General features: G+C 43.1%; 2 protein-coding genes across 6 annotated transcripts in view; both read right to left on the reverse strand.

Moving 5' to 3' along the window:
* On the reverse strand, nt 1–10,086 carry zgc:158432 (uncharacterized protein LOC555281 homolog). The gene is made up of 9 exons (XM_041885789.2): nt 10,004–10,086; nt 9,448–9,559; nt 7,590–7,772; nt 7,317–7,386; nt 1,845–1,921; nt 1,655–1,726; nt 1,394–1,465; nt 763–916; nt 1–591 (listed from the first exon to the last, which is right to left on the reverse strand). The coding sequence occupies exons 1-9, from the start codon at nt 10,077–10,079 to the stop codon at nt 481–483; spliced, it is 927 nt and encodes a 308-aa protein (XP_041741723.1). The 5' UTR covers nt 10,080–10,086; the 3' UTR covers nt 1–480.
* The window catches only part of taf1 (TAF1 RNA polymerase II, TATA box binding protein (TBP)-associated factor), a 25,194-nt gene continuing 8,506 nt past the window's right edge, over nt 9,696–26,383 (reverse strand). For 2 of the 5 annotated variants that reach the window (XM_041885784.2, XM_041885786.2), the window contains exons 14-40: nt 25,699–25,872; nt 25,379–25,552; nt 24,871–24,975; nt 24,541–24,741; nt 24,209–24,350; nt 21,579–21,709; nt 21,399–21,479; nt 21,153–21,302; nt 20,801–20,926; nt 20,506–20,681; nt 20,156–20,385; nt 19,850–20,057; nt 19,572–19,743; nt 19,034–19,245; nt 18,659–18,767; nt 18,404–18,502; nt 18,094–18,271; nt 17,924–17,991; nt 17,621–17,743; nt 17,292–17,384; nt 15,379–15,531; nt 13,960–14,076; nt 13,454–13,567; nt 12,924–13,016; nt 12,571–12,784; nt 11,837–12,011; nt 9,696–11,712 (exon numbers count right to left, since the gene is read on the reverse strand). In XM_041885784.2, coding sequence (XP_041741718.2) covers nt 11,496–11,712; nt 11,837–12,011; nt 12,571–12,784; nt 12,924–13,016; nt 13,454–13,567; nt 13,960–14,076; nt 15,379–15,531; nt 17,292–17,384; nt 17,621–17,743; nt 17,924–17,991; nt 18,094–18,271; nt 18,404–18,502; nt 18,659–18,767; nt 19,034–19,245; nt 19,572–19,743; nt 19,850–20,057; nt 20,156–20,385; nt 20,506–20,681; nt 20,801–20,926; nt 21,153–21,302; nt 21,399–21,479; nt 21,579–21,709; nt 24,209–24,350; nt 24,541–24,741; nt 24,871–24,975; nt 25,379–25,552; nt 25,699–25,872 — 4,035 coding nt within the window. In that variant the 3' untranslated portion in view covers nt 9,696–11,495. The remainder of the gene's footprint in view (nt 11,713–11,836; nt 12,012–12,570; nt 12,785–12,923; nt 13,017–13,453; nt 13,568–13,959; nt 14,077–15,378; nt 15,532–17,291; nt 17,385–17,620; nt 17,744–17,923; nt 17,992–18,093; nt 18,272–18,403; nt 18,503–18,658; nt 18,768–19,033; nt 19,246–19,571; nt 19,744–19,849; nt 20,058–20,155; nt 20,386–20,505; nt 20,682–20,800; nt 20,927–21,152; nt 21,303–21,398; nt 21,480–21,578; nt 21,710–24,208; nt 24,351–24,540; nt 24,742–24,870; nt 24,976–25,378; nt 25,553–25,698; nt 25,873–26,383) is intronic. The other 3 variants (XM_041885785.2, XM_041885788.2, XM_041885787.2) reach the window with 3 other exon arrangements.

Here is a 26,383-nt window from a genome sequence, read left to right on the forward strand (position 1 = left end):
AACATTAAAAAAACTTTATTTTTTTATTTTTACAATTGCAATTCACAGTCCAATTCCATAACTTGAAGATTGAATTCAATTAGAATTTAAACAATGTAAATTCTCCAGTTAATGAGTGAATTCAACAATCGAATTGGAATTTCAAATTAAATTGGAATTGGCCCCAAACCTGTTACTTAGGCCTAGATTAAATCCGTAGTGCAGAATATCCGTCTTAATGCGTGATTAACATTTAACGGTAATTTCCGATTGAGCCGACATATGCAGCGTTTACCTTGAATGCATTCTCTGTGAATGTGGGAACATTGCCTTTAAATTTCAATTTTTTACTATGTTAAATGAACGTTTACAAAGGCCTTGAATGTTGAGCTATTCCGCTCACTTTAAATTAGATGTGAGTTCAATTTTGGTCATTGTAATAGTGAAATTGGTGGAGCTCCACTTCCTTCCTAGTTCAGTCCAGGGTCCCACTGTTTGTCCTCAGAGTCTCTCCAAATGGGCTCGGGGAAACTGGGAACTGGGGTTGTACTCCGGAGCTGAGTAGAGGGGAGCAGGGGAACTGGCCACAGGATACCCATACATGCCTTCTCTCTAGACGATAGAAACAGATCTCATGTCAAAACACTGCTTTCTATAGCAGCCTGGTCATCTAGGGGCTAAGATTAAAGCCACGTTTCAGCCACAGTTTTGCCCTACAGTTTGCTTGTCCAGTTGATCAGTTGAATTTATCATACTGTTCAATAGGGGGAAGCAATCACTCACCATCATGCCATTGTGTCCTGGTGGGGGCTGTGTTGGTCTCATGTGCTGGTCGTCATAACAGTCTGGAGGTGGCGCTCTGTCTTCATAGGGGTTCCTTGGCGATGGAGACTTGGGGTAGGCGTTACCCAGGGGCTGGGTCATCCCTGTAGCATAGCTACAGCCCCGGAGCAGACAGTTCAAAACAATAATTATAATGTAGTTAAGTGCACATGATCATATAACTTGTCATGGAACAAAGTACTGTATCAGATTGAAAGCACACAAATCAAAAGAAACGGGCTTGTATGGCTGGCTCACAGGGTTGGCAAAAATATATATATTTAAAGTAGGTCGCATACTGCTTGGTGAAGGGCTGAGCGAGCATAGAGTTCAACATTTCAATAGTAGATTTTTTTAGTCAATGACAAAATACCATGCTGGAAATGGGTATGGATAACGTCAGTGTCATGCTCCTCAAATCACTGGATGACTACTAGTACTGTGTAGAGGGAGCATTGTCCTGTTGTCTCTAATTTTGTTTAACTTTTTTGTCCATCACGGAGTATCGTATGTTTATACAAACAAAATGTGTACAACATCACTGCCATTGAACAAAGTATTACACTGAAAAACACAACATAAACTAGCTTACCTGTATGGCTGGCTTGGAGGGATGGCCAAAGACGATCTATCTAAAGAGGGATGAATGTTGTTTGGTGAAGAGCTAAGAGAATGAAGAGAACAATGTAGTAAACGGGAAGTTATTTTCTGGTGAAAAGAGGACCACAATAATTCCTGATTACTTTTTGGGGTTTATTTAACAAAGCAAGCTTTGCAAAAATAATAATTCCTACTTTCTTTGCTTAGAATGCATTTTGGATACATTCTATATGACAGTCTTACAAGGGTTTACCTGTACGGCTGGCTTGTAGGGTTTGTCAAAGACGATCTATCTAAAGTGGGCCGCATGCCGTTTGGTTGGGGGCTAAGAGAGTAGAGAGAACAACATTTCAATAAAAGCACATAACATTGCAGACCCAATAAGGACCCCCATAATGAAAGTGAAAACCAGTGGCAAGTTGAATTTTGTTCAGACAGCTAACCTGTAAGGGTGGTTGTGTAAATTGGCCATGGGAAACCTCTCCAGGGTGGGCTGGAAACTGGGGGGCTTTAGCCGATTCTTCAGAAATAAGACAAATAGAGATAGTTGCTCAGGGCAATGTTTACTTTGCAAAATGTAAACATGTTGCTTGACAGTGTAATAAACTAAAACAGATCGTTGCGACATGATACATGTTTATCTAACGGGGCAATATAATGTACAATAACAAAGACAAAGGAATGCTTCAATGTTGTGGTGCGAAAATCCTGGCGAAATGCATAGCACATAGAATTAAAAAGGTTTCACCAGATACTCTTCATTCTGATCAGACTGGCTTTTTACATGGATGATACACATTGGAGATAATATACGACAATTACTTGAAACAATGGAACCAGACCTAGTTTTCATAGCAGATTTTGAAAAGGCTTTTGATAAAGTACGATTACAATTTATATATAAATGCCTGGACTATTTCAATTTCGGTGAATCTCTTATACAATGGGTTAAAGTTATGTATAGCAACCCCAGGTGTAAAATAGTAAAAAATGATTACTTTTCAGAAAGTATTTAACTGTCAAGAGGAGTAAAACAAGGCTCTCTGTTGTCTCCGTATCTATTTGTTATAGACATTGAAATGCTAGCTACTAAAATCAGATCCAACAAGAACATCAAAGGGTTATAAATCCAGGGCTTAAAAACAAAAATGTTAATGTACAGTGCATTCGGAAAGTATTCAGACCCCTTTACTTTTTCCACATTTTGTTACGTTACAGCCTTATTCTAAAATTGATTAAATTGTCCAACTGTGGTAAATTCAATTGATTGGACATGATTTGGAAAGGCACACACCTGTCTATATAAGGTCCTACAGTTGACAGTGCATTTCAGAGCAAAATCCAAGCCATGAGGTCGAAGGAATTGTCCGTACAGCTCCGAGACAGGATTGTGTCGAGGCACAGATCTGGGGAAGGGTACCAAAAATGTCTGCAGCATTGAAGGTCCCCAAGAACACAGTGGCCTGCATCATTCTTAAATAGAATACGTTTGGAACCACCAAGACTCTTCCTAGAGCTGGCTGCCCAGCCAAACTGAGCAATCGGGGGAGAAGAGCCTTGGTCAGGGAGGTGACCAAGAACCTGAAGGTCACGCTGACAGAGCTCCAGAGTTCCTCTGTGGAGATGGGAGAACCTTCCAGAAGGACAACCATCTCTGGAGCACTCCACCAATCAGGCCTTTATGGTAGAGTGGCCAGACATAAGCCACTTGTAAGTAAAAAGCACATGACAGCCCGCTTGGAGTTTTCCAAAAGGCACCTAAAGGACTCTCAGACAATGAGAAACAAGATTCTCTGGTTTGATGAAACAAAGATTGAACTCTTTGGCCTGAATGCCAAGCGTCACGTCTGGAGGAAACCTAGCACCATCCCTACGGTGAAGCGTGGTGGTGGCAGCATCATGCTGTGGGGATGTTTTTCAGCAGCAGGGACTGGGAGACTAGTCAGGATGGAGGGAAATATGAACAGAGCAAAGGACAAAGAAATCTTTGATTAAAACCTGCCCCAGAGCGCTCAGGACCTCCGACTGGGGCGAAGGTTCACCTTCCAGCAGGATAACGCAGGAGTGGCTTAGGGACAGGTCTCTGAATGTCCTTGAGTGGCCCAGCCAGAGAATGGACTTGAACCCCATCGAACATCTCTGGAGAGACCTGAAAATAGCTGTGCTGCAACGCTCCCCATCCAACCTGACAGAGCTTGAGAGGAACTGCAGAGAAGAATGGGAGAAACTCCCTAAATACAGGTGTGCCAAGCTTGTAGCGTCATACCCATGAAGACTCAAGGCTGTAATCGCTGCCAAAGGTGCTTCAACAAAGTACTGAGTAAAGGCTCTGAATACTTATGTAAATGTAATATTTCCGGGGTAAAAAAAAAAATACATTTGCTAAAGTTTCTAAAAACCTGTCTTTGCTTTGTCATTATGGGGTACTGTGTGTAGATTCATGAAACCCCCCCACTATTTAATCAATTTTAGAATAAGGCTGTAATGTAACAAAATGTGGAAAAAAGTCAAGGGGTCTGAATACTTTCCAAATGCACTGTGTGTATATATATATATATATATATATATATATATATATATATATACACACACACTACCAGTCAAAAGTTTGGGCACACCTACTCATTCAAGGGTTTTTCATTATTTGTACTATTTTTTACATTGTAGAATAATGGTGAAGTGTGCCATGAACCAATAATAAGAAGATATCTGCTTGGGCCAAGAAACACGAGCAATGGACATTAGACCGATGGAAATTTGTCCTTTAGTCTGGAGTCCAAATTGGAGATTTTTGGTTCCAACCGCCGTGTCTTTGTGAGACGCGGTGTGGGTGAACGGATGATCTCCGTATGTGTAGTTCCCACCGTAAAGCATGGAGGAGGAGGAGTTATGGTGTGGGGGTGCTTTGCTGGTGACACTGTCTGTGATTTATTTAGAATTCAAGGCACACTTAACCAGCATGGCTACCACAGCATTCTTCAGCGATACGTCATCCCATCTGGTTTGGGCTTAGTGGGACTATCATTTGTTTTTCAACAGGACAATGACCCAACACACCTCCAGGCTGTGTAAGGGCTATTTTACCAAGAAGGAGAGTGATGGGGTGCTGCATCAGATGACCTGGCCTCCACAATCCCCCGACCTCAACCCAATTGAGATGGTTTGGGATGAGTCGGACGGCAGAGTGAAGGAAAAGCAGCCAACAAGTGCTCAGCATATGTGGGAACTTCTTCAAGACTGTTGGAAAAGCAATCCAGGTGAAGCTTGTTGAGAGAATGCCAAGAGTGTGCAAAGCTGTCATCAAGGCAAAGGGTGGCTATTTGAAGAATCACAAATATAAACACTTTTCTGCTTACTACATGATTCCATATGTGTTATTTCATAGTTTTGATGTCTTCACTATGTTTCTACAATGTAGAAAATAGCCAATATAAAGAAAAACCCTTGAATGAGTAGGTGTGTCCAAACTTTTGACTGGTACTGTATGTATGTGTGTGTGTATATGTATGTATATAGTCCCCTGTAGCTCAGTTGGTAGAGCATGGCGCTTGCAACGCCAGGGTTGTGTGTTCGTTTCCCACGGGGGGCCAGTTTGAAAATGAATGCACTCACTAACTGTAAGTCGCTCTGGATAAGAGCGTCTGCTAAATGACTAAAATGTAAATGGATATAATAATATGCCATTTAGCAGACGCTTTTATCCAAAGCGACTTACAGTCATGTGTGCATACATTTTTACGTATGGGTGGTCCCAGGGATCGAACCCACTACCCTGGCGTTACAAGCGCCATGCTCTACCAATTGAGCTACAGAGGACCATCAAGATATCTATATATTAAAAAAACAATATTTATGTTACCTGAACACTGTGTAAAAAAGTGCTATGTATGTAATATGTAAAATGTATGTATATGTAGCAAATAAGCTGTAAAAACTAAAAGTTATTTTTGTCCTCCAAAGAGGGTGTTAATACACTGCTCAAAAAAATTAAGGGAACACTAAAATAACACATCCTAGTTCTGAATGAATGAAATAATCTTATTAAAAACTTTTTTCTTTACATAGTTGAATCAAACAAAAATCAACAAAATCACACAAAAATTATCAATGGAAATCAAATTTATCAACCCATGGAGGTCTGGATTTGGAGTCACCCTCAAAATTAAAGTGGAAAACCACACTACAGGCTGATCCAACTTTGATGTAATGTCCTTAAAACAAGTCAAAATGAGGCTCAGTAGTGTGTGTGGCCTCCACGTGCCTGTATGACCTCCCTAAAACGCCTGGGCATGCTCCTGATGAGGTGCTCCTGAGGGATCTCCTCCCAGACCTGGACTAAAGCATCCGCCAACTCCTGGACAGTCTGTGGTGCAACGTGGCGTTGGTGGATGGAGCGAGACATGATGTCCCAGATGTGCTCAATTGGATTCAGGTCTGGGGAACGGGCGGGCCAGTCCATAGCATCAATGCCTTCCTCTTGCAGGAACTGCTGACACACTCCAGCCACATGAGATCTAGCATTGTCTTGCATTAGGAGGAACCCAGGGCCAACCGCACCAGCATATGGTCTCACAAGGGGTCTGAGGATCTCATCTCGGTACCTAATGGCAGTCATGGCTACCTCTAGCGAGCACATGGAGGGCTGTGCGGCCCCCCAAAGAAATGCCACCCCACACCATGACTGACCAACCGCCAAACCGGTCATGCTGGAGGATGTTGCAGGCAGCAGAACATTCTCCACGGCGTCTCCAGACTCTGTCACGTCTGTCACGTGCTCAGTGTGAACCTGCTTTCATCTGTGAAGAGCACAGGGCGCCAGTGGCGAATTTGCCAATCTTGGTGTTCTCTGGCAAATGCCAAACTTCCTGCACGGTGTTGGGCTGTAAGCACAACCACCACCTGTGGACGTCAGGCCCTCATACCACCCTCATGGAGTCTGTTTCTGACCGTTTGAGCAGACACATGCACATTTGTGGCCTGCTGGAGGTCATTTTGCAGGGCTCTGGCAGTGCTCCTCCTGCTCCTCCTTGCACAAAGGCAGAGGTAACAGTCCTGCTGCTGGGTTGTTGCCCTCCTACGGCCTCCTCCACGACTCCTGATGTACTGGCCTGTCTCCTGGTAGCGCCTCCATGCTCTGGACACTACGCTGACAGACACAGCAAACCTTCTTGCCACAGCTCGCATTGATGTGCCATCCTGGATGAGCTGCACTACCTGAGCCACTTGTGTGGGTTGTAGACTCCGTCTCATGCTACCACTAGAGTGAAAGCACCGCCAGCATTCAAAAGTGACCAAAACATCAGCCAAGAAGCATAGGAACTGAGAAGTGTTCTGTGGTCACCACCTGCTAAACCAGTCCTTTATTGGGGGTGTCTAACCCTAACCCTAATTGCCTATAATTTCCACCTGTTGTCTATTCCATTTGCACAACAGCATGTGAAATGTATTGTCAATCAGTGTTGCTTCCTAAGTGGACAGTTTGATTTCACAGAAGTGTGATTGACTTGGAGTAACATTGTGTTGTTTAAGTGTTCCCTTTATTTTTTTGAGCAGTGTATATATATTTTTTTAAACACTACAAATAAAATTTAAGGAATGCTGGACTATTCAGCTATGTACAATAGCCATGGTGCTGTAATCCTCCTGTGATTTGTACCAGTGCAAAGGCTGTTTCTCTCCATCTCCTATGGTCACAAGAGTTTAGTACCCTGTGATTTGGTTGGTTTTATGACCTTAGAAGAATACCTGCAGTTGAATTTATCTGAGGTAAAAGATTGACTGCATTATTGCTGGGAGATAAAGAATCCCTAACTTAGCAAGATCTCTGGATGTGTCATCACCATTGGAAACACCATTATGTTATATGTTGGTCAAATACCATTGGGAGAATTAAGTAAAGGACTCAAGCTACTCACAGTGTTGGAGAACATGTAATCTTGATTATTTTCATCATATGTTGTTGGTGACATTGCATTATTTGTGTAACTGAAAAGAGTGAAATGTACATTATAAAAATATGATAAGTGTCTAGTCATTTCAAACCTGAAACAAGACTGTGGACAAATCTAAATAAATTCTGCTCAACATGTAAATATTTTTAACAAGCTTACTTCCTGATACTAGGTGCCATACAATGTGCAAAACACATGGACATATTGAACCTTGTCCAAACCCTCTCCCGCTCTCACCCCTCTGTCTGATCCTTTTGTTTCTCGGCTGGTTTCCTTGAGTAATGGACACACTGGACCATCACACCAACAATAGCAGCCAAGGCCAATCCTGGTAGAGTTGCTACCAGGGCGAATGTCAATATTGTCCACTCAAAGTCACAGTTCTCCCCTATGTACCACATGTTTATGTAGTTGTTACACCTGAAAAGGAACATAACAGCAAATTCGGAATACTTTTCGAATTAGGTCTGATGCCAAAACTAAAAATATTAAAATATATACAAATATACACTGAGTATACAAAACATTAAGGACACCTGCTCTTTCCATGACATAGACTAACCAGGTGAAAGCAATGATCCCTTATTGATGTCACTTGTTAAGGGAGAGATCAAAATGTACACAATAGTTACCCGGAGGAAAATGGGGGAGGGTCATGCTTCTTCAAGGCAAAGGGTGGCTATTTGAAGAATCTCAAATATATTTTGATTTGTTTAACACTTTTTTGGTTACTACATGATTCTGTATGTGTTATTTCATAGTTTTGATGTCTTCACTATTATTCTACAATGTAGAAAATAGTAAAGATAAAGAAAAACCCTTGAATGAGGAGGTGTTCTAAAACTTTTGACCGTAGTGTATATCTACTTTTTTACAAGTGCATAATATGCATAAAAAAATAATTTGGGAAACTATCATTTTCTAATTTATTCTATTTTATTCCATGATATTGTTGTTACAAACTAGATTTGTGTTGACTGTGATTTGCTTGGGAAGTAGGGTTGTAGGGCAGCCTCTGAATATCATAGAGACAAACCAGGCCTACCTGATGATATGCGGCTGCTGTGTTCAACAATGAATGGCTTTCTCTCTAATTCATTGATGGTCAGATACTTCAGTTTTAACTGGTTCTGTTGCGCTCAATTTTGACAGTTGATAGACAACTTTAGCACTGTTACAAACTTAGACTATCCTATTTTTGAACAACAGCTTGTATAGAAATCAAAACGTATCCCGTGCTGCAGCATCCGCTCATTAATTGTCATGCTCTGTTGTAGTATTTAAAAATATTCTACTTGTCTCCAGTCATGTAAAATGACATAGAATTGCATGAAATGCGTTTATAAAAGCATTTTTTTCTCGGACCGCAAATAAGATGATAGATTCATGCAGTGCTTTTATTATAATGTATATTCTTTCACCCCTACCCTTGTCCATGTTTTCTGCTATCAACTTTATGTTTGAATGACTATTTTGGGTATAGGGCAGGGTCACTTGTTTTTTTTCAATCGTTCAGGGAGGGTAGGGTAAACATATATTTTACTGAAGGGAGGGCCATCCATTTTAATTTCAGAGACACGATTTTATCCAGGTATCCCTCATTATAAATAATGTACAGTCCCTAAATCCACTTCAAATCAGTGTAGATGAAGGGGAGGAGACAGGTAAAAGAAGGATTTTTAAGCCTTGAGACAATTGAGACATGGATTGTGTATGTGTGCCATTCAAAGGGTGAATGAGCAAGACAAAATATTTATGTGTCTTTGAAAAGGGTATGGTAGTAGGTGCCAGGCGCACCGCTTTGTGTCAAGAACTGCAACAATGCTGGGATTTTCACGCTCAACAGTTTCCCGTGTGCATCAAGAATGGTCCACCACCCAAAGGACATCCAGCCAACTTGACACAACCGTGGGAAGCGGTGGAGTCAACATGGGCCAGCATCCCTGTGGAACGCTTTCAACACCTTGTAGAATCCATACCCTGACAAACTGAGGCTGTTCTTGGGGGGGTTCCTAATGTTTGATATACAGTATGCAGTGTATATACAAATATACAAATATTGAGGGAAAAGAGTGCGGGAAATGCTGAAACATACCTACAAAATGCTTTATCGTCCTTACAGTAGCATTTGCTATTGTCACTGCATTTAGGTGATATATGTATCCTGCACACTTCAAAGTCCTTTACTCCTACACACGATGTTGTCACTGGATGTAAAAACAAAACATGTAATTGAAACATTACATTTTTCAATTGTTTTGGCCCAACAACATCATGACAAACTAAATACACAATTTGATAAAGAGCACTACCTTCAAATAAAGAGCCTAGCCAACAAAGAGCCCAAAAAGCAGCAGGACATTTATTTATATCTATTTTACCATTCATTTTAGAAATGCCATCAGTGTATAAGTTCATAACTACAGTAATCTTACAATATGCCATTTAGCAGACACTTTTATCCAAAGCAACTTAGTCATACATGCATATTTTTACGTACAGGTGGTCCCGGGAATCAAACCCACTATCCTGGCGTCGCAAGCACCATGCTCTACCAACTGAGCTACAGAAAGCCTACTCATGCTATATAAAACAGGCTTGCGTTCCAGATTTCGTCAAAAGATTGCATAGCAGAAAAAGATGCTACTCACGATCTGGTGTAGTACCTTGTCCAATAACTGTGACAGGGAGCAGAAATATTAAACACAGCAAAATATAGCCCTTCATCTTCACACTCTTCTTACTGTACTGTGACCAAATGTATATGAGGAGCAATACCACTCAACCATTTATAGCCTTCTCCCACGTCAGAGCTATACTCATGCAGATAATGAGACAATGTCAAGTTTATGGTTAGTTAGGGTATACTTTATACTTGACACGTCATCTATGTCACTCACTACAATAATCATCTGTTTACTGTGGAGCAGAGTTCATGATCCAGCACCATAGGGGCATTGAGGTTTAATGACATGATGTCATGAATAAGATACGAATGATGGGAAGCCTGTAAGGTGTGGCAGGATAGGAAAAAGCAGGGAAAGATGAAACACTTTGGTAACAGAAAACACAACATCAACATGGGACCACCCATACACAAAAATGTATGCACGCATGACTGTAAGTCGCTTTGGATAAAAGCGTCTGATAAATGGCATATTATTATTATTATTATTATTATTATTACCACATTAACAACAGTCCCTTGGACTATTCCCTGTGGGAGCAGACAGCAATTATAGGTGGCTCCCTACTACAGTAATAAAACGATCTGCTGATAAAATATTGTTCATGTGCTACTACTGTATATTGGTATTGAAGAGTGCCTCTCTTACTTTTGATAAGCAAGACATGCATAACAGGAAAGGACAACTTCAACTTGGTTACATAAGATATTGCTAAGATTTAGCCACAAAAACAATGAAAAGATGAAGGCATCATATCCGGTTTTACAGCATTTATAGTTTGAGAGTTTCCTAATAACAGTACTGGAAACATCTCAAATGCCTGAACATCCAGGCTGCAATCATAATAGTTAATGGGGAATAACAGTCTTTTTTTCTATCACGCAAGCACTCAACCCAGTGTCTCACAGACACAAGGTTGAGATGAGACCTGGCACTGAAAACAAACAATGCTCAAAGTTGATTATTCAAATATCTACGTTTTGCACAACCATGAAATAAATGGCTATTCAAGGTAAATCATTGTAAAAAAAAACGAACATTTTATATATATACACACACACACACACACACACGTGTTGATACATTGAAAAAAGCATAACCAGTAGAAAACATTTACTAAAACCATCAACTGCAATGTAATCCTGCCATTATAGAAAAGCTCACTTCAGATTGATTGAACATTTTGTACAATATTGATGTCACAGAGGAGTTTATCATAGAGACTTCATAGGTGTGCTAATGACTGGGCAGCAAACATAGTCTATCACTCAGGGATTGACTGACATGAGATAAAGTTATGATGACAGTACGTGCAATTCAGCCTGCAAGTTCAGGGTGTATTCATTTATTGAGCCTGAGTTAATCTATTTATGTGTATAGGTGTGGCTCTCTGTCTGTGTTTATGGTTGTAAGAGTATTTATGTCTTTGAGTGTGTCTGTATGCAGGAACACTTCTCTAGTTGTCTGAGTCCAAGTCACTCTCTCCCCCGATGGACCTAAACTCTTCGCTGTCCTCCTCATCCTCACTCAGCTGCACCTGGGACAGCACACTGGGACCTCTCCTCTGAGCCGCCTCTTCCTCCTCTTCCTCACTCATGCCGTAGTCCTCTCCATTGCCCATGCTGGAGGTCTGGGTCTGGGTCTGACCCTCCGGCTCCTCATAGCTCCCATAACTATGGGGAAGAGAAAGAGGGTAAAGTATGGGTTAATAGGGCCCAAGATTCAAACAACGATGCAAATACACCATGTACTGTATATAATGTTTCGGCCATGGTGATTGCTGGCTCCATGTTGTACCTGACATTACTGTCCTCCAGGTGGGTCTCATCCGGCACCTCTTCCCCGTATGACATCATGCTCTCGTCCTGCTCCAGGCCCATGCGGGCCGTCTCATGGTGGGGTCTGGGAGGGGGCGGGGGACGCACCTCCACCTCTCTGTCTGAGTCACTGCCACTCTCTGACAGGTGGATAGCTGGGGCGGGACAGGAAACACTGTTAGAACCTCAGATCTCAAATACAGTCCCTAGTGTCCTTCAGAAATCCTTAAATCATAGGATGTAGATTTTAAAGGGAAAGTTCACCCAAATTACAAAATGACAGATTGGTTTCCTTACTCTATAAGCAGACTATGGACAAGGTAGGCAGCAATCCATGCTTTGGTTTAGTTTCCCTGGCACTGTTTCCACATGCTAATGTTTTAGCATTTGTGGAAGAAATCTCATTCAAGTCATGGGACAGATATTAGCATGTCCAATTCATCCAAAAGTATCTACAATTGATTGCGAACCTCAACAAAGTCACATAGATAATTTTATCATGATGTGCGGAAAATGCTAATATCAGTCCCATGACAAATGCTAAAACGTTAGCATGTGGAAACAGTGCCAGGGAAACTAAACCAAAGCATGGATTGCTGTCATCATTTTGTAATTTGGGTGAACTTTTTTTACCCAATGCACATGTTCACACAGTACATCTCTATTCATCATCTTACTCCATCCTATGACAACCTCCACCCTAGTGTGACTCACAGGAGAACGGGTTGTCTCCCTCCTCTTCGCTGGCGTCATCCTCTCCATCTGACATGAGCAGGTCCTGGTACAGCACGCTGGCCTGGGCAGGCCGACTGGAGCCTTCATCCTCGTCATAATCATCATCCTCATGGCCCCGCAGCCTTCTGTGGGGCGGTAGCAGCATATCCTCTTCATCCTCTTCATCCTCCAGGTCTCCCTCACCATCCTCTGCCTGGGGAACAGGTCATCATCATCATAATCATCAAAAGGACTAATTTGCCTGAACTATAAACTGTTTCCAAATCTGCCATTTCTCTCTTTCAAAATCCATCTCTAAAACTCATACTGTTTCTCCATGATCTGAGTCTTACAGGAGCTGGTGTCTTGGGCTTGCCGTCATCCTCCTCCTCGAAGCCCTCGATGTCCACGTCCGACTCCTCCTCTCCTAGCCTTCTATGACGACCCTGGAGACACACAGAGAAGTTAAGCGACACTGAGACAGGAGAAGATTATTCTGACTTGAGAAGCAATGGAGATGGCTGAAAATTGATAATTGGCCAGGCAAACAGAACGCTAATATGACAGGCAGTCACAAGTAGGAGAAAAAGTTACATACATGCGAAACAGGCAGACAAATGAACCAAATGAGTTATGGGAAGGAACCATCTTTGTCTTAGGAATGAAAAGCACAAAGGGATCTTAGAATGGCTCCTAGTTAGGAGGAGCATGCACCAGTCAGGATACACACTGTGGGAATGGAGAGGGAAGAACTGGAAGGGAGGACCAGGTGAATGTACAAGGAGGAACGGGGGGAATGGGAGGGGAGAAGGGTGGTTAAAAGACAGGTGACCCCTGGATGAGACAGACGCCCGTTGCACTCCAGGGTGATCCCTCTCCGTACCTGCCCTACCCCCCTCTTCTCTGGTACAGCCATTAGAGATGCCTCAACCTCAGAGAAAAAGCTGGTCTCTCTGTGCAGGCTCACAGAGGCACTGCTGTCAAACACATCAGCAGGCTGCCCCCCCCCCCCACCCCCACCACACACACACACACACACACACACAAAGGAAAGAGGGAGGAGAAGAGATAAACACATGGTAGGAAGGAGAATATAGAGACTAACGCATAGATAAACTATAGAAACAGCTACTAAATTGTGACACATATAAGAGTGCTAAAGAGGAACTACGAGGCAGAAAAAGACTAGAATGTGAAGAGGTATATGTAATATGGAGGGAGAGACTACAGCAGACTGAGGTTAAAAAGTAGGTATTTGGAGAAGAGTGGCATTCCCCAACTCTGGAGCATGTGAGGGGCGAGGTGAGGTACTTTATTTGGTGACTCTAAGGCCCTATTGGTAGTATCTGGCTTGTTTCTGGGCCATACATGGGACAGGAACATTGCTACCTGTGGTGTGTAGGTTCCAGGAGTCATGGGGTCCAGGCTATCCAGGTCTGCTGCATCCAGAGCAGCCTCTTTAGCTGTGGAGATGTCCTTCTCCAGCTGGGTCAGGTGCTCATCATACTGGGGATATATCAAGCAACAGTCAAATGAACAAATTATCCTTGGCGGAGGCAACATAATGAAGTCATAAATATGATTAGTCATCTGACAAGCCATAAAGATGTCAATTAATTATACTGAACAAAAATATTAACAGAACATGCAACAATTTTAAAGATTTGACTGAGTTACAGTTCATATAAGGAAATAGTAAATTGAAATAAATGAATTTGGCCCTAATCTATGGATTTCACATAACTGGGAATACAGATATGAATCTGTCGGTCACATATAACATTGTTTTTTTAAAGTAGAGACGTGGATAAAAAAAAAAAACAGTCAGTATCTCATGCAGCGCGACACATCTCCTTCACATAGAGTTGATCAGGCTGTTGATTGTGGCCTGTGGAATGTTGTCCCACTCCTCTTCAATGGCTGTGCGATGTTACTGGATATTGGCGGGAACTGGAACACACTGTCGTACACGTCGATCCAGAGCATCTCAAACATGCTTAATGAGTGACATGTCTGGTGAGTATGCAGGCCACGGAACTGGGACATTTTCAGCTTCCAGGAATTGTGTACAGATCTTTGCAGCATGGGGCCGTGCATTATCATGCTGAAACATGAGGTGATGGCGGCGGATGAATGGCACGGCAATGGGCCTCAGGATCTCGTCATGGTATCTCTGTGTATTCAAATTGCCATCGATAAAATGCAATTGTGTTCGTTGTCCGTATCTTATGCCTGCCAATACCATAACCCCACTGCCACCATGGGGCACTCTGTTCACAACAATGACATCAGCAAACCCCTCGCCCACGCGACGCCATACACATGGTCTGCGGTTGAGGCCGGTTGGAAGTACTGCCAAATTCTCTAAAACGATGTTGGAGGCGGCTTATGGTAGAGAAATGAACAATTATCTGGCAACAGCTCTGGTGGACATTCCTGCAGTCAGCATGCCAATTGCACGCTCCCTCAAAACTTGAGACACCTGTGGCATTCTGTTATGTGACAAAACTGCACATTTTAGAGTGGCCTTTTATTGTCCCCAGCACAAGGTGCACCTGTGCAATGATCATGCTGTTTAATCAGCTTCTTGATATACCACACCTAAGAAATGCTCACTAACAGGAATGTAAACAAATATGTGCACAAAATCTGAGAGAAATAAGCTTTTTGTGCGTATGGAACATTTCTGGGATATTGTATTTCAGCTCATGAAACACGGGACCAACACTTTACATGTTGCATTTATATTTTTTGTTCAGTGTAGTTTCATTATGACCTTCTCTCGCAGTTTCTCTTTCATACACACACCTCTGCCAGGGTCTGCTTGCACACGTTGACTATCTCCAGGGCCGTATTGGTGTAAGGGCTGTCTGGACCGTTGTACTTGACACTGTTGGTGTGGACCAGGCTGACGTCAAATAGGAACACATCCCGGTTCTGGTACTTGTGTTTGGATATGTTCTGTTGGACCACAGCACACAGAGGGACTTTTAAATAACACTAATGGTTATATTATACATACAGTGGGGAAAAAAAGTATTTAGTCAGCCACCAATTGTGCAAGTTCTCCCACTTAAAAAGATGAGAGAGGCCTGTAATTTTCATCATAGGTACACGTCAACTATGACAGACAAAATGAGAATTTTTTTCTCCAGAAAATCACATTGTAGGAATTTTAATGAATTTATTTGCAAATTATGGTGGAAAATAAGTATTTGGTCAATAACAAAAGTTTCTCAATACTTTGTTATATACCCTTTGTTGGCAATGACACAGGTCAAACGTTTTCTGTAAGTCTTCACAAGGTTTTCACACACTGTTGCTGGTATTTTGGCCCATTCCTCCATGCAGATCTCCTCTAGAGCAGTGATGTTTTGGGGCTGTCGCTGGCCAACACAGACTTTCAACTACCTCCAAAGATTTTCTATGGGGTTGAGATCTGGAGACTGGCCAGGCCACTCCTTCGTTGCCCGGGCGGTGTGTTTGGGATCATTGTCATGCTGAAAGACCCAGCCACGTTTCATCTTCAATGCCCTTGCTGATGGAAGGAGGTTTTCACTCAAAATCTCACGATACATGGCCCCATTCATTCTTTCCTTTACACGGATCAGTCGTCCTGGTCCCTTTGCAGAAAAAACAGCCCCAAAGCATGATGTTTCCACCCACATGCTTCACAGTAGGTATGGTGTTCTTTGGATGCAACTCAGCATTCTTTGTCCTCCAAACACGACGAGTTGAGTTTTTACCAAAAAGTTATATTTTGGTTTCATCTGACCATATGACATTCTCCCAATCCTCTTCTGGATCATCCAAATGCACTCTAGCAAACTTCAGACGGGCCTGGACATGTACTGGCTTAAGCAGGGGGACACGTCTGGCACTGCAGGATTTGAGTCCCTGGCAGCGTAGTGTGTTACTGATGGTAGGCTTTGTTACTTTGGTCCCAGCTCTCTGCAGGTCATTCACTAGGTCCCCCCGTGTGGTTCTGGGATTTTTGCTCACCGTTCTTGTGATCATTTTGACCCCACGGGGTGAGATCTTGCGTGGAGCCCCAGAGCGATTGAGATTATCAGTGGTCTTGTATGTCTTCCATTTCCTAATAATTGCTCCCACAGTTGATTTCTTCAAACCAAGCTGCTTACCTATTGCAGATTCAGTCTTCCCAGCCTGGTGCAGGTCTACAATTTTGTTTCTGGTGTCCTTTGACAGCTCTTTGGTCTTGGCCATAGTGGAGTTTGGAGTGTGACTGTTTGAGGTTGTGGACAGGTGTCTTTTATACTGATAACAAGTTCAAACAGCTGCCATTCATACAGGTAACGAGTGGAGGACAGAGGAGCCTCTTAAAGAAGAAGTTACAGGTCTGTGAGAGCCAGAAATCTTGCTTGTTTGTAGGTGACCAAATACTTATTTTCCACCATAATTTGCAAATAAATACATAAAAAAATCCTACAATGTGATTTTCTGGATTTTCTTTTCTCAATTTGTCTGTCATAGTTGACGTGTACAGGCCTCTCTCATCTTTTTAAGTGGGAGAACTTGCACAATTGGTGGCTGACTAAATACTTTTTTCCCCCACTGTATTACCATCTACCGCATTCTGTAATATATTCTGTACTCCTGTACATATAGGTTTGATCCATCTTGGCATCAAGGGATCCAAAAGGTGTCTTTGTTGTGGTTTTCCTCAAGGCTGACACTGAAGTCTCCTTCCCATAACTCACCTTGCGGACATTCTCTAGGTCCATGGGTTGGACTATCACTTTGTAGTAATCTGGAACAAACTTTTTGTTGACTGGATGGTGGAACGGCCAAGACTGAAGAGGGGATAGAGGCAGAGTAAGGACAGTTAGAACATTATCACACTGTGTACTTGATTGAACTACTGGCAGAATTGTCAATATTTTAGTACATTTGTTAAGGCCAAAGAAAAAACTTCAGTGAAACGACTTAAGTTACAAAGAAAATACAAATAGAAGATATTCTCTCAGTGACATCCGAAGCGCCCGAAAGAAAGCATACACCCCTGATTATTGGGTGAAGCTCCACTCACGTCAGGCACGGCCATCATCTTCTGAGTGACGATGTTGTCCAGGATGAAGGAGAAGGCCACCTGGTCGTCATCGTCCAGTAGGGGGTTGATGGCTTTCTCCAGTCTCACCAGCCTGTCTTCCTTCTGCACAGGACAAAGGAATTTACCAGTTTAATAAATAACAAGTACTATTAAAGGCCACTTCCATTGTCTTCCAAGAGTTGCTGAACATTTTCCTCCTCCTTCTGCCACAGAGAAGCAGAAATTGGGCCTTTAATAGTGGCACCCATCCAGGAATCCATCAGCGTACACATTCACACGTACCTCTTTCAGTTTCTCATCACAAAGGTCCAGCATAGTCTGAGCCACCTGGGTTATTGGATGCTTGGCACCTGAATACACCACAACAATTACAGTCGCAATAAGTTACAGAATGGTCGGTCAGAGTAAAATATGAGTCATTCTCTAAGGCTTCAAGTGGTTTAGATTTGTACCGTTGTATGTGGCACTGTTCTTGACAATGAGCTCCACATTCTCTCTAAACTCCTCCCGGGAGGGGTACACACGCTTGCGCACATTCTCCCGTAGTGTCTGCAGATTCATGGGACGAGGGATGATCTTATAGTAGTCCTTCACCACCTTGGCATTGACTGGTGTGTGGAAGGGGTATGTCTGTGACAAGAGGTAAAGACAACACAATTAGCGTGACAAAAGTGTGTGTGTGTATGTGTGTGAGAGAGAAACCTATATAGTGTTTGGAGGAGTGTAGGCACTGTCTGTCTGTAAGCAGTGGGTTGATCTTACATTGGGGTGATCACGCATGTCATTGATGATGCTCTCCAGGACTGAGGACAGGGTGACCATGGGGTCAGTGCGTCTGCGGTGGATGGATTTGTTGGGCCTCTGTGAGAGGATGAAACAAAACAAAAACCACAGAGAGCTAAGGCATAACTATCACAGTGTTAAATATTGTTGCTTTATATCTTGCTTTAACTGAATAGTCATACTGAATAGTCATACGCAACCAAAGTAAATATGGTAACTGGCAACCAGGCTCACATTGAGGTAGTCACAGTGTACGTTGTTCCCAACACGTCTCTTCTTCTTGGGGGGAAGCTGCTGTTTGGGGAATTTCAGCACCAGGGACTTCCTGCGCACCTCATCAGCACTGGGAGAGGAGACAACATGGTCCTTTACACAGCAGCACAACGTAATATATCACTAACATTTAGACAGACGTAGAGAGCATAAGGAACACATCTATAGGAGCTTTCGGTCCACAAAGAGAGTGGAAAAGACTACTGATATTCAGTTGTGATTTGGAAAGAAATTAGAACTATCCCCCTCTCCTGTCAGAGTGTGTGTGTGTGTGTGTGTGTGTGTGTGTGTGTGTGTGTGTGTGTGTGTGTGTGTGTGTGTGTGTGTGTGTTACACCTCTCGATGAGCTGCTTGCCCAGGACGATCTTGGTTCCCTCCACCTTGATGAGTTCCTCGTTGTCATTGTGGATGACAGTCTTCTCCAGCTCCTCCTCCTGCTCCTCCGTCATGGCAACCGGGTTGGAGGGCGGAGCGTTGGTCTGGTAGTACAGCGGGCAGAACTTGTTGGTTCGCATGTGCCCGATGGCACCGCAAGCGCCGCACTTCAGCTAGGGCAAGGGGGAGGAAGAAAGAAAAAGAGATGTAGTTAACAACCAGACAAACACTCTGTACATAACAATGTTGATTGCAGGTCACTGAATCACATCATGCTACTTTCACTGTAGTAAGCCAAACGCTACATTATCATGCTTATTATAAGCAATATAATATATTGCTATTAAAGAAAAAAGTGTGAAAAAAGAGAGGAAGGTTTATCTTGAACTAAATGATCCTATTTTCGAGACAGCAGGTCAGCAGGAATACATACAGCAGGTTATGGAAAAGTAGGAGGGGATAGTCTTGGAGTTGAATCATTATGGGCTGGCAAGCTTACTTTTACCTTGAGGTCTGGCCTCTCCTTGATCTTCTTGGCTTTCTTCTCTGGGGGGCTCTTGAACCTGTCCTTCTCCTGATTCCTCTTCAGCCTCCTCAGCTGCTCCTGGATCCTCCTCCGCTCCTTCCTCATCTCCTCTCTATGTTGCTCGTCAAACAGCGCAAACTTCTTTCTACAGTGGCAGAAGGCAGACAAAGGCTGTGTGAGGTTGGGTACACTACACACAGGCCAAACACTCATATTACACAGACACACACTACACTGACGGAGGAACTTACATGAACTCGTCATCCTTGGTGGTTCTGATTCTGGTGTAGGCGTCAATGACGGAGGGTTTGCGGACTGTCTCACAGCGGACATACTCCTTGCCGTCCTCGTCTCTGAAGGTGCGGTAGATTTTGAGGCGCCGTCCCGTAGCGGACGAGTTCAGGCTGGTGACCGAGGACGTGTCGTCATCTTTATGGGAGCCCGTGGATAAAGCACTGGCTGCAGGGACACACAGAGAGAGATACGAGTTACACACACACTCCTGTAAACACACAGAAAAAAAGCCTGAAACACACATGCATACACACGCCACTTACAGAAGCCCTTGCGTGCTTTGCGTCCCTTGTGGTCGCGGTCGCTCTCCTCTCCCATCAGCATCCTCTGCAGCTCTTTCCTCTCCTGCTCCTCCCTCTCTCTGGACAGCTGGGAGCTGGTCTTCTTGTTCTGCAGCATGTTCTCAATGTTCTTCCCCATCTCCTCAAAGTCACTGTCCTCCGCTGAGCTGCTGTCTGTGTCTGTGGACAGGACCTCTGTGGACTCCAATACTCTGAGGAGAAAGTAGAGGGTAGAACATCAGATACTGTACAACTACAGCATCCCTATAGGAAATGGGTGGTGAATTATGGTTATTTGGATAAGGGGGGGATGGAGGATGAGATGACCTCACTTGTTCTGCAAGTCAAAGATCCTCTGGCACTCCTCCTTGTAGCGCTCCTGGTGTTCGGCTACAGAAAAGCGGGACCCACGGGCAAACTTGCTCATGGGCCCCTCGCCAGAGCGCGCCTGCTCTGTAGACATTGTCCTCACCACGTCAATCACCTCCCAACGAGACAGCTTCTTTATCTGAAATGCACATATAAACACAGATTTAAGAGATTGATCTATCCTTCATACTTAGGTTGGTGGAAGAAATGAGGGAATTTAAGACATTATTATGTAATATGCTATTACTACGTGATTACCTCCTCCTCTGGAACACCAAACTTGCGCAGCAGCTGCTTGGCGTTTTTCAGTGATAGTCTTCTCAGATCAGCGTCTGTCCCTGTCACAGTCTTCTTAGCGGGTTGTGGCTCCCGGTCATCCTGGGCCTAAACACGACAAATAACCTTTAGCTCAGTAATACATTATTAAATAATCATCAAACAACAATTGAATGGTTATAACAGAAACATAGGTCTTGCTTTTATGGACTGTGACAGATTATATTTTTGTCAGAAAGGCTGTGAACGCATGACTGGAATTAGGGCCCCCTGATCTGGATACGGATCTGGCAGAAGTGTTTCAGAGCACTGGGGTAAGACAAAGAGGGAGTACCTTTTGTTGAGTGGGCTTGTTGGGCACTTTGACATAGGAGAATCCCTCTCCACAACCTGTGGGGTCGGCCACCCCCATGACCTCCAGCAGACACTTCCCCTTCATGGCAGCGATGAAGGCTCGCGTTGTGTTCCAAGGGGCTGTGCGGACCTAAGGTGGACCACATAGAATACTGGTGAGATCATGGATGATCCTTTTTTTCAACATCAACATTTTTTATGAAAAGGAAGCAGAGTAGAGCTGAACCTCATCATCAATCTTCATCTGGAAGTCTTCCTCGTTCTCTTCCTCTGGGGCAAAGAATGACTTTTCACCATATCCAGCATCCTGGTGGAGAGAGAGAAAAGTTATATTATAGTTCACACAGTGCCATACAGAGTACCGATATCACAGATAGTACCTAAACAAAGAGCCTGTCAGTCTTACCTTCAGTCTCTGTTCTGCCACCAGCATGCTGTAGTAGGCACAGCACTGCTCTGGAGACACCATGGCCCTGATCTCCTCCTCAGTAGGCAGCCTGAAGTCAGGCTTCAGCACCCACCAGTTAGAGTCCATCCCTGGAGACAGGGGGAGGGCAAATGAGCTTAAATCATATAACAAGTATTAACCACGTTCTCTTAACTCCACCCTTACAGCCCAACTTACAGCTTTGTAAGATTCATGGACGCATGTCGCATGAGAATTCCCCCTCTCCAAAGGGTATAAGATCTTATACCCTTTGGATATTTTTTCATTTCATCAAGTGAAGCTTCTTGTAAGCTCAAAAGCAGAGGTGTTGCAGGAGCAGAACAGCATATATTAACGAAGGACCCTGCAAACCTATGGTACCTTATTGATGCTTTCCTCAGACCACACCTTACCGCCACAGTAAACTCAATATCCATAATATGCTGACATCTCTCTTTCCTGACGCCTGTCTGTCAAAGGCACACCATTTCTGAGCTCACACAGCTAAGCATCAGAGTCACCTCTCTCTCTTACACCTCAACACTTCCCTGAGATCACACAGGAGCAGAAACAAAGGGATACTGTGAGATTGAGATTCAGGTCGTTTCTGTACTTACCCAGAGTCAGACAAACTCATGGATACCATTTTTATGTCTCTGCGTGCATTTTGGAGAAAGTTGAAATTAGCATATCGTTAGCTTAGCGCAATTGCTGGAAGTCTCCCGTTACAGTAGCCAGCTCCTCTCAAAAGCAGAGAAATTGACCTACCTACTCCAAAGCTGGGTGGTTGGTCATTTATTGTCTTACAAAGTTATACATAGTAATCAATATTTTATAAATGTGTTAATTTCACTGACAATCATAAGAAACTAGATTATATCCACTTCCTCATTCTCTGTCTCGTTATCGCATAGAGATGTAGAGATCGCAACGTTGTTTTTGTGTATTTTGAGAGGAGCTGGCTAGTGTACCAGGAGACTTCCAGCAATTGCGCTAAGCTAACATTATGATAACTTCAATAATATCCAAACTGCACGCAGAGTAGTGCTGAGAGATGTGTGCTTTTTTAGGTCGGTTCGGTTTTGGTTCGATTATTAAAAAATAATCACGGTTTCCAATTTCGCTAATTTTTTTAAACATTAAATGCACTATGCATTATGTGGGTTGAATGCTGTAGTGACTGCCCATTACTGCTTATCACTTATTAACCATAATTTATTCACATTACTTTAATAAAATATTTGCTTTATTTGATTACTTTATTATTTCATTCCAAGTCATCATCTCATCTCTTTAGAGCTACTGCCTATGCTGTCTGACAAAATCACTATAATTACTAGTTCTTCAAAGTAAATAAGGTATACTTTTATGACTGCTGAATACCAACTATCAATCACTTAGACCATGTATTTTCAGGTAGCGATACATCGCGAAGCAACTGCTTTCTATCCCTCTTGATCGTGTTCTCTCTCTTCGCTCTCTCAGTGTCTGCTCCACACAGACCGGACAAACAGGCGGGCTCGCAATGGATTATGGTCATTGTAGTTAATTACCACGTTTTCTGCGCTAAACTATGCAGAATGTTGGCCTGTTGGAAACTACAACTCCCTTACTACATCGCATAGTTCGGGCTTGATCTGATTTATCTCTACTGAAACAGCACATCCAGCTCACAGAAAAAAAACGAACGAAATGGAATTCTAATAATTGAATCGACGTCAGTCAATTAGTTGTTTAAAAACAGAAAAATAAAGACATTTCAGTTAATCGCTCAGCACTAACAGAGACACAAAAATGGTATCCATAAGTTTGTCTGACTCTGGGCAAATAGAAACACGACCTAAATCTAAACATTTTGCAGTATCCCTTTAAGAGGAAATCAGGATTGTTGGACAGCTGTGAGTGACAAAGTTCACGAGGCATATTCACATTTCTGCATTACTTCCTCATCTTTGTGAGGACAAACAATACTGTACTACTGACAAACATGAAGCTATACGGTAGTATTGGGGTAAGCATAGTCTCACGTTACCATACCTCCAAAATCACGTCGTTTCACTCCTCCCTTGGAGGTCTGGATAATTTTCTCTTGCAAAAGCGGGCTCCCAGCGGCAAGACTTTGATTGGATGCTACATTTCATGAACCCTCCCCCCACATGCCCGTTGGTGCTACGTGTTATGTTCGTCTGTTTTGCAAGAAGTGTGCTCTATACACAAAATTGACATACATCAACATATTTTGATGGGGTTTTAATCTGCGATTTCCCAGCCATCCTCATGCACTGTTGCACCTACAACACTAGGCATTTGATTTGTTTAATAATAATAATAATAATATGCCATTTAGCAGACGCTTTTATCCAAAGCGACTTACAGTCATGTGTGCATACATTTTTGTATATGGGTGGTCCCGGGGATCGAACCCACTACCTTGGCGTTACAAGCGCCGTGCTCTACCAGCTGAGCTACAGAGGACCACGTGTTGCAAGGCGTCACTGATTTACACTGGGTCTCCACCCATATTTAGCAATTAAACTTCCCCAGGCTTCCCGTTTTAGGGAAGCCTGATTCTCGACAAGGCTAGGGTAAGCAGGGTTAGCTGTTTCTACCTGTACGCTTGAAGTCAGCACAGAGTTTTAGGCGTTTGCGGATGCTGCTTTCTGAATGTGAGGGGAAAGCTTTCTTTATGTCCTCCATGCGGATTCTCCTAGGACGATCTTTACTCTTCCAGAACAACCGATAGATAAACACCTGCACAGAAGAGGAGACAGAGACATGATTGTAGGCAAGCATGCATTCTGTAAGTGTGTTTCTCTTGTGTGTGACAATGTGTGTGTGTGTGTGTGTGTGTGTGTGAGAGAGAGAGTGTGTGGATTTGTAGATGTCGTAATGTGTGTGTGTGTGTGTGTGTGTGTGTGTGTGTATATATCGCAAGGTATACCTGCAGGAAGTCTCTGATATGGGTGTTCGCTCGTTTGGAGTTGGGTCCAGGGACCTCATAGAGCGGACACTGCTGTCCAACCACAAATATGTCCACCAGCTCTCTGATGAAGTAGCCCTGCCGCGTACGCAGCACCAGGAAATCTGTCTCTGGCATCTTGTGGAGGTATATGGGGGCGCGGAAAAGGTTGTTCTCAAAAGCCTAAAATAAAAAAAGACATGACAGATCTCTACATTTTCTCTTTCTGGGTATCAGGCTCATTCACAGCTAGTTATTTTTCAAACATCAATAAATGGTCATGTAAATGACTGTAATGACTGTGGGACTGACCGGCAGCAGCTGCCCAGGGTGCAGGGAGCCCAGGAAGGGTGAGGTGTGGCAGTACACGGTCTCTCCGTACTTGCAGTCTGGAGCTCCAGGGTCCTTCCCTGGTTTCTGAGGGAAAACAGACATGTTTTTTGTATTTTTTTTTTTTTTATTAGGATCCCCTAGCTGTTGGAAAAGCAGCAGCTACTCTTCCTGGGGTCCACACAAAACATGAAACATGACATAATACAGAACATTAATAGACAACAGCTCAAGGACAGAACTACATACATTAATGTTTTTTATTTTTTTTTACAAAAGGCACACGTAGCCTACATATCAATACATACACACAAACTATCTAGGTCAAATAGATTTTAAAGTGCATTTACACATAATGTATGTTAACAAAACACAACTCATAGACAATAGAGGAAGGTAAATAACCACTGAGGTCGTTCTGCTTTTAGTAAATGCTAATCAATGTTGATACAAGGGAAATGGTAGTTGAAAGACTAGTGCAGTGACTCACTCTCTTGTAGTAGTTCTTGATCTTGGTTGCCATGCCGACTTGCATGATGAGCGGAGGGTATTCCTCGCTGTACTCTGCCAGAATCAGGTCTCCGTCTTTCCCCGTCAGATCCTGAGCTGTCCGCATGAAGAACATGTCACCGCCACCGGAAGCCTGGCGCTCCTGCTCTCTCATCTATGGGCACAGAAAAATACATTTAACACAAATCACACACAGACATGGTTATCAACACACATAGACAGATGCATTCCTGATGACCTGTGTTAAGACAGAGAGAAGGATGGAGGTGGATGAGGTGAATTCTGGGGCTGGGGCTTCACCTTGGCCTTCTTCTTGATCTGTTTGAGAAGGGGCTGTGCTGCATGGGGACCTGGCTGGGACAACGTCCCAAACGAGTACTTCTTCAGAGAGGGCCGGTGGAAGCCACGCAGCTTCATGGGTCCCATGTGAGTAGGGAAGAACGGCTGCCTCAGCTCCACTGCAGAGATGGAGTGCTGGAGAGACAGATAGACAGAAAAGGTTACATACAACTACTGTGAACATTCAGTATATTCAGATTATCCTACACTATTGTTAAGATTATCCTCTTTAACTGCTGATCAAATCAAATCTTATTTGGTCACATACACGTGTTTAGCAGATGTTATTGCGGGTGTAGCGAAATGCTTGTGCTTCTAGTTCCGACAGTGCAGTAATATCTAACAAGTAATATCTAACAATTTCACAACATATACCCAATACACACAAATCTAAGTAAGGAATGGAATTTAAGAATATATACAGATATGGACAAGCAATGACAGAGCGGCATGGACTAAGATACAGTAGAATATTATAGAATACTGTATATACATATGAGATGAGTAGTGCAAGATATGTAAACATGATTAAAGTGACTAGTGTTCCATTTCTTAAAGTGGCCAGTGATTTCAATAGGCAGCAGCAGCCTCTAATGTGCTAGTGATGGCTATTTAACAGTCGGATGGCCATGATAGAAGCTGTTTT

The sequence above is a fragment of the Coregonus clupeaformis genome, chromosome 9 (genome assembly GCF_020615455.1).
Source record: "Coregonus clupeaformis isolate EN_2021a chromosome 9, ASM2061545v1, whole genome shotgun sequence".
Lineage (NCBI taxonomy): Eukaryota > Metazoa > Chordata > Actinopteri > Salmoniformes > Salmonidae > Coregonus > Coregonus clupeaformis.

Coding starts and splice junctions, on each gene's coding strand:
- zgc:158432 (XM_041885789.2), bottom strand. CDS start 10,079: ATGAAGGGCTATATTTTGCTGTGTTTAATATTTCTGCTCCCTGTCACA. Junction 9,560..10,003: donor ACAAGGTACTACACCAGATC/GTGAGTAGCATC, acceptor TTTTACATCCAG/TGACAACATCGTGTGTAGGA. Junction 7,387..7,589: donor CAAAAGGATCAGACAGAGGG/GTGAGAGCGGGA, acceptor CACTCTTTTCAG/TTACACAAATAATGCAATGT.